At 36.4% G+C, this 12,432-nt stretch overlaps 1 protein-coding gene across 1 annotated transcript in view; it reads left to right on the top strand.

Annotated features, from left to right (window-relative positions):
* The window catches only part of ARL8B (ADP ribosylation factor like GTPase 8B), a 47,499-nt gene that overhangs the window by 25,268 nt on the left and 9,799 nt on the right, over nucleotides 1-12,432 (top strand). The window contains exons 2-4 of the mRNA XM_002919989.3: nucleotides 8,707-8,787; nucleotides 10,100-10,173; nucleotides 10,708-10,801. Coding sequence (XP_002920035.2) covers nucleotides 8,707-8,787; nucleotides 10,100-10,173; nucleotides 10,708-10,801 — 249 coding nt within the window. The remainder of the gene's footprint in view (nucleotides 1-8,706; nucleotides 8,788-10,099; nucleotides 10,174-10,707; nucleotides 10,802-12,432) is intronic.

A 12,432-nucleotide genomic window follows, 5' to 3' on the forward strand; every position in this document is an offset into this window, starting at 1 on the left:
AGGATGGAGGAGGTAGAGCCTTAGCATTCTGAGCAAGAGTGTTCAGAGTTGTGTTTATCTGTATGCGGTCGAAAGTGGCATAGCTGGAACTGAAATTTAGATTTCCTTACCAGTATTCAAGTAGCACAACAGGTAGGTTACGTGCAGAAGCTGGCCTATTATCCTTTGTAGATTTTAAATTATCTTTAGATGCTTAAATGTCACTACTTCAGAGAGGGCTTCTGGATACCCAGTCATCCCATGTTACCTCCTTTGTTTTAAATGGTGTATATTAGTGTGATATTTTATATTTGTTTCCAGTTTCTTTTCTTTCCTTCTGTTGTTTGAATAAGTGAGTGAAAAATAAATGAATGAGTAAAAGTGGAGGCAAAGTAGCTTTGTGGGTTTATGACCATACAGGAAATGGTGTTCATGAATCATACAACACACATTCATTGTCTCCGTGTGCTGCCAATGATTGGGTCATGTGTGAAACAGGCTTTTGTAATTGGCTTGCCTACGGCAGCACCCCTAAGCCAGAGTTCATGAATGCCAAGCCTGAGAGCTGTAACCACTTTTTCCTCATCTGTGTAGACAGCACAGATGGAAGAGCATATCCTCACTGAGCCCAGGTGGATTTGAATTTCGAGACCAGATGAAAAACATTGGCATCCAGACCACAGTCTACGTAGGGGGCCTGTCTTTGCAAGAGCCTAAGGATGCTGTTAGTCCTTTAGCTAGTATTTCTTGAAGAGTTAAAAGTTTTTTTGAGTCGGTGTTGCAAGTTGCATCATTTTTTTGAAGGGTAATCTTGGAATTTTATGATTTTGTAGAAAGTTTTTTATTATTTGATTTGCTTCAGAGAAATAATTTCTAAGCTTAGTTTACTTAGAACAGTGGCCCATTTTGAGAATTTGGGCCATTTGAAGAGAAGAGGCCTTACTTGATTATGTCCCTGAGGAAACTGAAATTTAAAATTTTGGTATGGTTCTTAATTCTCTGTAATAAGTACTAAGGGAACCCCCAAACAAGCAAAATTTTGGTATGGTTCTTAATTCTCTGTAATAAGTACTAAGGGAACCCCCAAACAAGCAAAACCCATGAACAAACCACAAACAAACCTGCTTCTCTCTCTGCCTGCCCTCCCCCTGCTTGTGCACGCTCTCTCTGACAAATGAATAAATAAATAAATAATGTTTAAAAAAAAGGTAAAATCATTTGCATGTGGTTAGTAAGTAGCAAAAATTGGTGATAAGATTCCCAGACATAGAGGATAGTCTTCTTTTTGCCACCTATTTTGCTTCAGATTTATTTTGCCCAAATTAACAAACTCTGGGAGTATTGCCTTGAGACTTTGGCTTATAGGGTGTGTGTAGATGACTACAGTTCTATCCATCATCACAAAATCAGTGAGTGCTACTTGTATCAATATTCATTAAGTGCTAAGAACAGTGTCTGGTATTATTTAAGTGTTAAATTTGTTTAAGTAAATAGGATGATACACAATTAAGTAGTGTTTTTGTTTTTTCAAGCCTCTATTTGCTTCCCAAATTGCTTGTCTCAGTTTAGCGGCATTTTGACAGCACAGAAATAAATTCTCTGTTACCTAGAGAACAACTGCCAACTCAGTGGTTTAGTCATTCAGCACAAGCTTTGAAAAGTGAGGATTAAGATTTGATACTAGGAAAGCAGTAGAAATGCTTCCAAGTCTATAAAGTATCTATACCACAAAATCCATGCATCACAGTTAAGTATTTATTAAACATATTTCTGTGCTCAAGATGTTTTTGGATTAAAAACCCAAGAACTTGATTACCTAATTTTCAGCCATTGCAGATTAGCGCTAGCAACTGAATTAAAGAAAGTTATAGTTAGCTTCTGCCACCAGTAAGAAGTATGGGCAAAGGAGATGAAGGAACATCTAAGAAATTTTAGTGTCAACACCCCACTATACTGCAGACCCCTACATCATTTTATCATGGGATGGTACTATAATAGATGTTGGCAATCATTAAATTTTTTGCCAGAAGGGCCTGTAAGGGTTATTTTTGTTTTCTTGTTTTACAATTGATTAAGTAACCTTGAAATACCAAGAACACATTAAATCATGTTCCATAAATTATGGGTGAGAAGTTAGCTAAGTATGTATTGCATTTTATTATTTTTTAGTTTTTTAAATGATTTTATTTATTTGAGAGAGAGCGAGCCACCCTGGCACCTTAAGTATGTAATGCATTTCAGAAAGCTTCCTGTGTAAGCTAGTTTAAAAGTTTTGGCATTTAAAAAGTTTAGCTAGCATTTCTGGCTGCTTCATTGTGTAAAACACCTATTTCCTAATGATACCAAACAAATGAGGCATTATCTCACATGGACCTCACTTCAGACATCAATTAAAACTTACATATAATCACAGTGGAAATCTTTAAGGAAAACAGAATCAACCACTATTGGGCTATGTGACCTTCGGAATTTATTTCCTGTTCTGTAAAATAATAATCACCTCTTCTTACAGCATATTAGTTTTTAAATTGTGCTAATGTACACAAAACAAAATTTAACATCTCGACTTTATTTATTTATAAAAAATATTTTATTTATTTATTTGACAGAGAGAGAGGGAACACAAGCAGGGGGAGTGGGAAAGGGAGAAGCAGGCTTCCCCTGAGCAGGGAGCCTGATGCGGGGCTCGATCCCAGAGCCCTGGGACCATGACCCCAGCCAAAGGCAGATGCTTAATGACTGAGCCACCCAGGCGTCCCTTGACTTTTTAAAAAAGATTTATTTATTTATTTGAGAGAGAGAGCACGTGCAGGGGGGAGAGGGGTCTTAAGCGGACTCTGTGCTGAGTGTGGAGCCCAGTGCAGAGCTCGTCTCACAATCCTGAGATCATGACCCCAGCCCAAACCAAGAGTCATTCACTGAGTTGACTGCAGTACCCACGTACCCCACCCTCTTAACTATTGTTTTTTTTTTTTTACGTTTATTTATTTTTATTTAAATTCAGTTAACATATAATGTAATATTGGTTTCAGAGGTAGAGGTCAGTGATTTATCAGTCTTTATAATACCCAGTGCTCAGTACATCAGGTGCCCTCCTTAATGTCCATCACCCAGTTCCCCTTCCCCCCACACGTCTCCCCTTCAGCAACCATCAGTTTGTTTACTATGCTTAAGAGTCTCTGATGATTTGTCTTCCTCTCTGATTTGGTCTTGTTTTGTTTTTTTCCTCTCTTCCCCTATGATCCTCTGTTTTGTTTCTTAAATTCCGCGTATCAGCGAGATCATATGATAATTGTCTTTCTCTGATTGACTTAACTTTGCTTAGCATAACACCCTGTAGTTCCACCCTGGAGTTCGTTGCATATGGCAAGATTTTGGTTTTTTTGATGGCTGAGGATTATTCCACATATTAACTATTCTTAAGTATACAATTAGTTCAGTAGTAAGTATATCACCATACATCTGTAGAACTTTTTTTTATTAAAGATTTTATTCATTCATTTAGAGAGAGAGCGAGCAGGAGGATGGGTAGAGGGAGAGGGAGAGAATCTCAAGCTGACTCCATGTCAAGCAGAGTGCTGAGCCCGACACAGTGCTCCATCCCACGACTCAAGAGATCACGACCTGAGCTGGAACAAAGTTGAAGGCTGACAGCCACCCAGGGGCACCTTGGAACTTTTTAATTGCTTCAAACAAATTCCATACCCACTAAGCAGTTACTCTCTATTTCCCCCTTCTCCCTAGCCTTTGGCAAACACCATTCTACTTTCTGTCTTTATGAATTTAACTATTTTAGGTTTCTCATGTGAATAGAATTATATAGTATTTGTCTTTTTGTATCTGGCTTATTTATATTATTATACTGTCTTCAAAAGGCTCATCTGTGTTTTAGCATGAATAAATTTTTTTTAAGGCTGAATAGTATTACATTGTAGGAATAAACCACATTCATCTGCCAGTGGCCTTTGGGTTTCTTCCACCTTTTGGCTCTTTTGGATAATGCTGCTGTGAACATGGGTATACAGATATCTTTTTGAGTCCCTGCTTTCAGTGCTTTTGTGTACATATTGGAAGTAGAATTGCTGGATCATGTGGTAATTCTATTTTTAACCTTTTCAGGAACTTCTATACTGTTTTTCTTAGCAGCTGCACCATTTTACATTCCTGCAACCGTGCACCGGGGTTGCAATTTCTTCATATCTTCACTATAACTTGTTAATTTGTATTTTGTTGTTTTTGTTTTTGATAATAGCCATCTTAATGGGCATGAGGGTGGTATCTTTTGTGGTTTTGATTTGCATTTCCCTAACGATTAGTGATGTTGAGCATCTTTTCATGTTCTTATTAGCTATTTGTATATTTCCTTTGGAGAAAGGTCTCTTCAAGTCCTTTGCCCATTTAAAAAACAGTTATTGTTAAGGTTTTTTTAGAGTGGGGCACCTGGGTGGCTCAGTCAGTTAAGCGTCTGCCTTCGACTCAGGTCAGAAGCCCAGGGTCTTGGGATCAAGCCCCACATTGGGCTCCCTGCTAATCGGGGAGCCTGCTTCTCTCTCTTAGGAAAAAAGAAAAAAAGGATTTTTTTTAGAGTGGTTTTAGGTTCACAACATAATCGAGGAGGGGAAGGTACAGAGTTTCCCATATAGCTCCCCTACACTCACAGCTTCCCGCATTATCAACATCCCACACCAGAGTGGTACATTTGTTAACAATTGATGCACTTACATTGACACATCACAATCACCCAAAGTCCATAGTTTACATTATTTTTCACTATTTGTTGTACATTCTATAGGTTTGGACAAATGTATAATGCCATGTGTCCATCATTATGGTATCATGCAGGGTTTTTCTTTTTATTGTCTAAAAATCCTCTGTGCTCTGCCTATTCATTTTCTCCCCACCCTTTCACCACCTATCAACCACTGATCTTCTTACTGTTTCCATAGTTTTGCCTTTTTCAGAATATTGCTGGAGTCATGTTTTCAGTCATTTTGTTGGAATGGTATGTAGTCCTTCCAAATTGAGTCCTTCATTTAGATATGTTTTTAAGATTCCTTCATGTCTTTTTGTGGCTTGGTAGCTCATTTCTTTTTAGTATTGAATAATATTCCATTTCCTGGATAGGACACAGTTTATTTATGCATTAACTTACTGACGGACACTTTGGTTACTTCCAAGTTTTAGCAGTTATGCATAAAGATGCTGTAAACATTAATGTGTAGGTTTTTGTGCGGACTTAAGTTTTCAACATCTTTGGATAAATATGAAGGAGCATGATTGCTGGATTGAATGGTAAGAGTATATTTGGTTTTGTAAGAAACCACCAAACTGTCTTCAATAGTGGCTGTACCATTTTGCATTCCCATCAGTAATGAATGAGAGTTGCTGTTGTTCCACATCCTTACCAGCATTTGGTATTATTGGTACACCAGATTTTGGCCACTCTGATAAGTGTACCAGTGGTATCTGATTTTAATTTGTATTTTCCTGATGACGTATGATGTGCAGTATGCTTATTTGCCTTCTTTGGTAAAGTATTGGTTGAGGTCTTTGGCTCATTTTTTAATTGGGTTGTTTTTTTTTTTTCATATTGTTGAGGTTTTAAGAGTTCTTTGTATATTTTGGATAATAGTCCTTTATTGGATGTATCTTTTTTTACAAATAGTTTCTCCTACTCTGTGCGTCTTTTCTAACTTTGTAACTCTTATAAACCTTGTTCACATAGCAGTTTTTAATTTTAATGAAGTCCACCCTATGGTTGCTTTCATGGATAGTGCCTTTGGTGTTGCCTTTGCTCCCCTTTTAATCAGGTTCTATTTTTGTTGTTGTATTATTACTAGTTTTGATATATGTAGTTTTGATGTCATGACTAGATTTTCACATATAGATCATATGTGAAAGTTCTGAGAATTATAATGTTTAATATAAATGAAAGTAGTGATTGTGGTTAACATCGTTTTTCTGAAATCAGCCTGAACTCCACTGAATGGCGGGGGTGGGGGGAACATAGAATTTTGGAGTTATGGAGAGGAAATTAATTTGTAAAATTGGAATTCATTGTGCTCAGGACTTATAGACAGTTTTAGAATCGTGTGGCTAGCATAAGGTCACAGCAAACAATCAACCAGTGTTAGGGCCTTGAAAATAGTCCTGTTTGTTTAACCATTCCTTTGTTGAGAGAGATTTCGTAATCCTGGGCTGTTTACCTAAAAAGTGAGTCAGGTCAATTGAGAAATTAATATTTGGTAAATAAAATTTATACATATGTAAATATATAAAGTCAGTATTAGCTGTGACTCATTAGATGTACTTTGTAATTGTAGTCAAAGTGGAGTCTATGAGGGGCACCTGGATGGCTGAGTCGGTTGGACATCTGACTCTTGGTTTCTGCTCACGTCATGATCTCAGGGTCATGGGGTTGAGCCCTGCATTGGATTCTGTGCTCAGCAAGGAGTCTGCTTGAGATTCTGTCCCTTTTCCCTATGCCCCTCTCCCATGCCCCCCGCTTGCACTCTCTTTCTCTCTCTCAAGTAAATAAAATCTTTAAAAAAATAAGGAATATAAGAAATGTGAAGGCTGTTATGAGAATTATACTTTAGTGAAGGATATAAAAGATTTGAACGTTTAAATGAACAAACCATCTGCCTGGATGGAGAAACTTGATCGTGGTTAAATATCAAGAATTGGTACAGGGTAGGGAATGACTGAATTACATGATGTCATTTTTGTATGTATACAAGCCTCACTGACCTTAATAGTATAGAATTTTTAACATGAAAAGAGATTATAATCTTTCCACTAATTCAACTGCCTCTTTTTACGATCCAACGAGCCGTAGCCTGGGGAGATAGCCATACAGCTGAGCTGGGACCAGAATTCAAATATTCGAAGCCGAATTCTTCATTTTAACCACTGCAACATTCTGGGATATGAAAACGTTTGCTTTTATGTGACTCTGTGGACCTACAGTCATCTTCAGTTCAAATTAGAGAAAAATCAAAGATTTTTTTCATAATGTTAAAATAGTTATTTGCCTAATCCCTCAGTGAGATTTCTTAATGCTTCTAACTGGAGTATATTGCATGAAACTTTCTGATTAAAAATTCTACTTAAAAAAAAAAGAATTGATACAGGGCAATCCTTCTCAAATTAATATAGTTAATATAATTCCAGTCAATATTTTAACTGAAATATGAGTTTCTAAAGTTTATTTGGAATGTGAGTGATGAACCAAGACAATTTTGAAAACATTCCAAATTCTTGATCTTCTGTATAGAATATGAAATTGTACAAGCTGCAGTAATTCATTTAATCCTAATTTAGGAATAAACAGACTAATGGAAAAGTATTGACTCAGATATAGAAGCGTCTCTGTATGGCATTTGGCATATCACTTCAAATTAGTTAGGAATGTGTGGATTTTTAAATGAGGAGTGAGGTTATTGAAAAAAGGAACTTTGTTGCCCCGTAAAATCAAATTCCAGATGAATGAACATTTTAAATTCTATTTTTAAAATTTTTTATAATAATTTTTTATTATATTAGTCACCATACAGTACATCCCTAGTTTTTGATGTAGTTTCATGATTCATTAGCTGCATATAACACCCAGTGCACCATGCAGTACATGCCCTCCTTAATACCCATCACCAGCCTATCCCATTCCCCCACCCCCCTCCCCTCTGAAGCCCTCAGTTTGTTTCCCAGAGTCCATAGTCTGTCGTGGTTCATTCCCCCTTCTGTTTACCCCCCCTTTCTTCTTCCCTTTCTTCTCCTACTGATCTTCCTACTTCTTATATTCCGTAAATGAGTGAAACCATATGATAATTGTCTTTTTCTGCTTGCCTTATTTCGCTTAGCATTATCTCCTCCAGTCCCGTCCATGTTGCAGCAAATGTTGAGAAATCGTTCTTTTTGATGGCTGAGTAATATTCCGTTGTATATATGCACCACATATTCAAATACTATTAGAAAATATTTTAGTCTTATGAGAAGAAAGTCAGAAGCTAAAAAGAGAACAGAATTGATTACATAAAAGGAAAACCTATACAATGACAAAATATTTTATAAGCCTTGTTAAAAGACAAACTTGGGAAAGCTATTTAGCAGTGAGTTGTAAATTGTCAAAATAATTTAAATGCTAAAAATGGAGAACTTTGAAGTTTTATTTCTGATTTCCTACTTGTTAACATGTATGTATATGTGGGGAATTAATAAATTTTCATTTGTAGTTGTGATACATAATATTTCTTTTTTAAACTTAAGGAAATTTGTAAAAAGTTCTTATCTTATTAAAAGTATCTTTTTTTAAGAATATGTGTTTGCATGATGAAATAATGTATCTCTTCAAGAATTGCGGGTAAAAGGAATCTTCTTTTCTTTTCTCTTCTCTTTTTTTCTTTTCTTTTCTCTTTTAAGGAGGGTGGGTAGGAGCAAGGGGAGGGAAAGAGAGAATCTTAGCAGGCTCCACACCCACCGCAGAGGGGCTTGATCTCACAACCCTGAGATCCTGACCTGAAATGAAATCAAGAATTGGACGCTTAACAGACTGAGCCACCCAGGTGCACCTATAAAGAATGTTTTCTTAAGACATATTGTTACCACCACTAAAAAATTAGTTATATACTAAAATGGTTATAGAAGCATTGTTGATGTTTGAAGTTTATGCCGTGTTATGTCTCAATAAATATTGGTTAATCTTAACTTCAGATGTTTTCTTTTGTTCAGTCAGGTCAATTCAGTGAAGATATGATACCCACAGTGGGCTTCAACATGAGGAAAGTAACTAAAGGTAACGTCACAATAAAGGTACGTGATCTTCTTGCCATACTTGATTTAAATTGTCAGCATGTACAGCTACAAAGTTTTCTTTTTCTTTGTTTTTTGCATGCTTATTTGTACTTCTTAACTCATGAATGGGTATATTACAAAAGAATGTAAATCAGTTGTTTTTTTCTTCTCTCATAAATTAAAATGTGTAAGTTGAAATGTTATTAAGTGTCATAAAAAACTTAACATTTGGCTTGGCAGAATAATAATTGGGATGTACATGTTCCTAGGAAATAAAAATCCCATGTTTGAGATTCTGTATTTGGAGTGTGGAATTACATTATTTCATGGACAGTATTTTATATTGAAAGATAATTTATTATTTATAATACTGGTAATTTAGTATTATATTTGTGGTACATATGTGGTAACCAGTTTTCTCTTTCTTTGCTACTAAGCCCTAAAATTAAAACTGTATACTAAGAAAGCTAACTAGTTGAACATAATTTTGTTTTTAGAATGAATTTGACAGGTTTAAATTGTGGACTGTTGGACTCTTTATCAGGGGCCATATTTTAGTTTTTTTGTGTGTGTTCTGTAGTTCATGGGAGTTTGTCTAATTAAACAATTGTCTAATTGTCTGAGCCCTTAGCCATTTCACCCAATTCCTGTGGCTCACAGAAGCTGCTTACTGAATTCTTCCTGGAGCTAATCTAATGAAATTTCTCATTTTTCATGTATGGGTCTCTTTATGCATATTGTAGGTTCTATAGTTAAACTGGAAGCCTCTTGAGGATACATACCATGACTTAAGATGTTTATGTAGGCCAGTGTCCAGAGTAGTACCTACTGAGTAGGCATAATTATGAAATTATTGTGGGTATTAGCTTTTGTATGGATACAATAATTTTGTAAATGATTAGGCATTAATGCATACCCAGTCAGACAATTAAATCTTAATAGATTCTGAATGAACTGTTATTTTCTCTTTTGGCATTCAAATCTGGATGATGCGTGATTTGGTACATGCTGAAAATGTTCTCTTAAAGATACATTTTCAATACGGAAATGTATTGGTTAACAAGCAAAGAAAGTATTGCACAAAATCTTCTTTAGTAGAACTTACTAGATCCAGTGTAAACATATTAAATATGAGTTTCAAGTTTAGATGTGGACCCAAGAGCTTCTAGATTAAGAACTTGTTTCAGCTCAGGTTTTTCAGGAGTAATTTGGCTCTAACATTGTGGAAATGGGCATATCTGCCTGATCTTTCTTTCCTTCTTCTGCTACTTTTTCTTTCATTGTATTACTTAACATATCTTAATTAAGAATTGTCTGTCTTGATTTAAAGATTTGGGACATAGGAGGACAACCCCGATTCCGGAGCATGTGGGAACGGTACTGCAGAGGAGTCAATGCCATTGTGTAAGCACTTTTTTAAAAAGTCAGTTTAGGTTTCCAGGAGAAAAAGTTATTTTTCATACTTCCAAAGGCTCAATTTTTATTTCATGTCATAACAGTCTTTCTTAGTGTAATCCCATTAATAACGAAACTTTAACAAATTTAATCATAAATGAGAATTTTAGTTATTTTTTTTTGTTTATGTATCTAAGAACTAAGAGATATAAATGTTTTACTATCATGTATTAGCATCTAAGTATAGTCTTTTTAAAAGTATTTTTGGGTACTAAGATTTTTTTTTATCTAGGTCTTTATTTTGATTAACAATTTCAGTAATGTAACTCTTTTTTTAAAAGTTTGTTTATTTAAGTAATCTCTGCACTCATTGTGGGGCCCAAACTCACAACCCCAAGATCAAGAGTTACATGCTCTTCTGACTGAGCCAGCCAGGAGTCCCTTGGTAGTATAAATATGAAAATTAAAAATCTTTATCCCTAATTTTGACCATCAGAGAATTTGGAGTTGAGATTTTGAAATTGCTCTCTTTTTTTTTTTAAGTTACATGATAGATGCTGCCGATCGTGAAAAGATAGAAGCCTCTCGAAATGAACTACATAATCTTCTAGATAAACCACAGTTACAAGGAATTCCAGTAAGTATGGAGTTCTTGTTATTTTATGTTATATGATTATAATATTTATAATTATTAAAATTATAAATGCATGATTTATTGTGTTTGAAATCAGTTAAATGTCTTAAAGTCTTAAAAGACTTATCTCTACTGAATACTAGTCATATACTGGGCTCTGTGCTATTTTTTCATTTCTTAACCAGCTATTTATTAAACTATGTATAATAGGAGCAGTGCTCAGTCCTGGGGATACAGTGATGAACAGAAGTGAATAGAAGCATGCTCCCTGCCATCATGGAGTTTGTGGTTTAGTAGGAAAGGTAGATGCCATGAAATCACTTGAATAATACAGCTCTGATAAGTGCTATGAAGGAGAGGTACCAGGAGCCATGAGAGTTAAAATTAGAGGGGAGATTTGATCTAGTTTGAGGGAAGAAAGGATTCCCTGAGGAAGTGTTGCTTGAGCTGAATTGTGAGGGATATGTAGACATGGGAGGAATGGGGCAATTGGAGGAAAAGAGAACTGTAGACAAAGGGCCTTTTGGTAGGAGGAAGCAAGACACTGAGAGGAGGCCAGTCTCCCTAGAGCAAAAGCAAAGTGAGAGGGTGGGGAGAGTGTGGTGAGCCATACGGGAGCTAGGATACTAGAGGAAGCTGGACTGGACTGTGTGTGAAGCTGTTGCTAGTGTTTTAAAACTTTTTTCCTGAAGTTTTTCCTTTTTTTTTTTTTTTTTAAAGATTTTATTTATTAGAGCAGGGGGGGGTGGGCGGAGGGGGAGGAGCAGAGGGAGAGGGAGGAGGAGAAGCAGACTCTGCCCTGAGTGCAGAGCTCCACGCGGGGGTGGGGGGTGGGGGGTTGGTAATCAACCCCGTGACCCTGAAACCATGACCTGAGCCGAAAATCAAGAATCAGACATTCAGCTGCTCAACCTACTGAGCCACCGAAGCACTCACTGTTGGACTGTTTTAAATGTCAGAATGTTATTTAAGTCATTCTGATTTCAGTTTAAAGTGGCAAGGGGGACTCTAAGGAGGGCAGTTTGAGGAAGCTGTTTAAGTTGTCTTGGCAAATTACGGTACCATGGGTTAGGGTGGTAGTAGACAAGTTGGTGAGGAGGAAACTGATTTTAGGGATATTTAGGAACACTGTCCACCAGACTTGGTAATGGATTGGAAAAGGAGATATAAAGAATAATTCATAGTTTCTGGTTCATGAAGTTAGATGGAAGGTGGTGCCATTTGTTTAGCTGAAGAATGTTGCAAAAGGACCATGCTTTAGCCTCATGACAAGTTCATGAATATTAAATACTTGAGGTATATTATCTCAGGTAATCCTTAAAACATAATGAGGTTCATGGTTATCCCTTCCTTATAACCATTGTTCTTCAGGGTTACATGGCAGCGTTAGTATGTTGTGCAGCCAGGTTTCGAATCCGTGTCTATCTGACTTCAAAGCCTGTTCTTTTCTCCTGTGTTAAAACCTGGTTCTGTGTACCTACTGTAAGTAAAAGTCAGTCTTACCGTAAGGTCACCAAAAATCTTCTTAGCTGCAAGCAATAGAAAGCTGATTTAAGTAGAAAGGAATTCATTGAAAGTATATTGGGTAGCTTACAGTGTCTCTCAGAAGGCTGCATATAAGCAGGCTCAGGAAA

The sequence above is a fragment of the Ailuropoda melanoleuca genome, chromosome 4, assembly GCF_002007445.2.
Source record: "Ailuropoda melanoleuca isolate Jingjing chromosome 4, ASM200744v2, whole genome shotgun sequence".
Classification (NCBI taxonomy): domain Eukaryota; kingdom Metazoa; phylum Chordata; class Mammalia; order Carnivora; family Ursidae; genus Ailuropoda; species Ailuropoda melanoleuca.